The following is a 2222-nucleotide window of genomic DNA, read 5'->3' as shown; positions in this document are numbered from 1 at the left end:
TGCGGGTGACACATGAAATTTCTTCGAGCGAGATCGTTGCCGGTGCTCCTGAACTGGCTCTTATGTGGGGCCGTCGTAGGATTTTCGAGCGAGATCGTTGCTAGTGCCCCTGGACTGGCTCATGTGCGGGCAACACATGAAATCTTTCGAGCGGGATCGTTGCCAGTGCCCCTGGACTGGCTCATGTGCAGGCAACACATGAAATCTTTCGAGTGAGATCGTTGCCAGTGCCCCTGAACTGGCTCTTGTGCAGGTGACACCGTTGCCAGTACCGCCACTGGCCTTCGTGCAGGTGACACGTAAAAGCACCCACTACACTCTCTGAGTGGTTGGCGTTAGGAAGGGCATCCAGCTGTAGAAACTCTGCCAAATCAGATTGGAGCCTGGTGTAGCCATCTCGTTTCACCAGTCCTCAGTCAAATCGTCCAACCCATGCTAGCATGGAAAGCGGACGTTAAACGACGACGACTTGTGTGTATGTGTGTGGTGTGTGTGTGTGTTTGTGTCTGTCTGTCTGTTTGTGTTTGTTTGTCTTTGTCCTCCTACTGCTGCTTGACAACTGGTTTTGGTGTCTGTACGTCCCTGTAACTTAGTTGTTCAGCAAGAGAGACTAATAAAATAATTACCAGACTTTAAAAAAAAATACGTACCACGGTTGATTTGTTCGACAAATATTCCTCAATGCAGTGCTCTAGCATGGCCACAGTCCCATGACTGGAACAAGTAAAAGAAATAAGAAATATCTCTCTCTCTCCCCATCTTCTATTTACCTTCTCTTCATTCTCTTTAACATACATTTTGATCACATGATTCTGTTTTGTATTTTCAGGGTTGGGTGAAAGGAATTGTTATAGTGAATGGCTTTAATCTTGGCCGTTACTGGAACATTGGACCACAGAAGACTTTGTATCTACCAGCACCACTTTTAGAGATTGGCCTCAATGTTGTAAGTTGAAATTCTGAGATTCCATTAAATACTGCTCTGTTATTTAGTGATGTAGGAAAGTCCTTATTGAGAGTATAGAGAGGGCATATCATTGATGAGGTCATGAGTGGAAGCAGGAGGACTCTGATGAACCTAGCTGATTGAGTGATTAAATAATTAGTTAAATAATTGATTACTTTATCAGTTAAATGACTAACTTGTTGACTAATAATAATAATAATAATAGACGATACAATGAGCTTGTTGTGATTGAAATAGGTTGTTTATTGGTTTGAATGATATTTCAATAGCTTGCCTGACTTTTTCAAGTTCAAAATGTAAAATGAATGCAGAAATTCAAAATTATAGAAATTCAAATTCAAAAGTTTGAACGAGGAGATCCTGCGTTCCCAATTTGATAGAACGACATCATCAGTCTTCAATTTTCAATTTTGCAACTGGCAAAAAGAAAAAAAGAGAAAAGAATATTTAATTGAATAGTTGTGTATAAATATGATGAAATTCCCCTTTCATTTTATTCATTCCTACTGGGCATAATGTTAATAACTCGCAAACATATTTGTCCTCGTGCATTTTGAGGACTGAAAGTGTAGTAGATTGAAAATATTTTCTAAGAATGTGTACTTTCAGGTTTTGCAACTGCTTAATGTAAAATGTTTGGCAAGTTCTGTCGAACTACTGCTATTGTGCCTAACATCATATCTGTGACCATTAAATCTTTTCTGTAATTGTTCTGTTGTACAACCAGCATAAACCAAGTTGTGTTTGATGCATTCTGCTGCGTACACCAAATGGAAATCTTTTCACATCCCACATTCCGTATAAATCATTTCTGTTATGATTCCTGATGGAATTGACTTGATTCATGTTGTTACACAATGAACAGGGCTTACCTCTTTTATGGCTGTTTTTCATGATACACCGTTCAGAAACTCCAGTGTTAGTTTTCTTGGTGTCAGAAGCAGAGGTTAATATTTCTCTTATATTCTGCAGAGTAGTTACAATGTGAGCTTCTTAGCCACACAGCCATGCAAAAAAAAAAAAAAGAATAAAAGTCTTACACCCCATTCATCATCATCATCATCGTTTAATGTCCGCTTTCCATGCTAGCATGGGTTGGATGATTTGACTGAAGACTGGCGAACCAGATGGCTACACCAGGCTCCAATCTGATTTGGCAGGGTTTCTACAGCTGGATGCCCTTCCTAACACCAACCACTCCGAGAGTGTAGTGGGTGCTTTTACGTGCCACCGGCACGAAGGCCAGTCAGGCGGT

At 40.5% G+C, this 2222-nt stretch overlaps 1 protein-coding gene across 1 annotated transcript in view; it reads left to right on the top strand.

Moving 5' to 3' along the window:
* The window catches only part of LOC106869276 (beta-galactosidase-1-like protein 2), a 58080-nt gene extending 57110 nt beyond the window's left edge, over positions 1 to 970 (top strand). Inside the window, exon 18 of the mRNA XM_014914948.1 lies at positions 830 to 970. Coding sequence (XP_014770434.1) covers positions 830 to 955 — 126 coding nt within the window. The 3' untranslated portion in view covers positions 956 to 970. The remainder of the gene's footprint in view (positions 1 to 829) is intronic.
* The last annotated feature ends 1252 nt before the right edge of the window (positions 971 to 2222 follow it).

Source organism: Octopus bimaculoides, chromosome 5 (genome assembly GCF_001194135.2).
Source record: "Octopus bimaculoides isolate UCB-OBI-ISO-001 chromosome 5, ASM119413v2, whole genome shotgun sequence".
Classification (NCBI taxonomy): domain Eukaryota; kingdom Metazoa; phylum Mollusca; class Cephalopoda; order Octopoda; family Octopodidae; genus Octopus; species Octopus bimaculoides.
The sequence above is the reverse complement of the archived record's forward strand: the minus strand, read 5'-3'. Positions and strand labels throughout refer to the sequence as shown.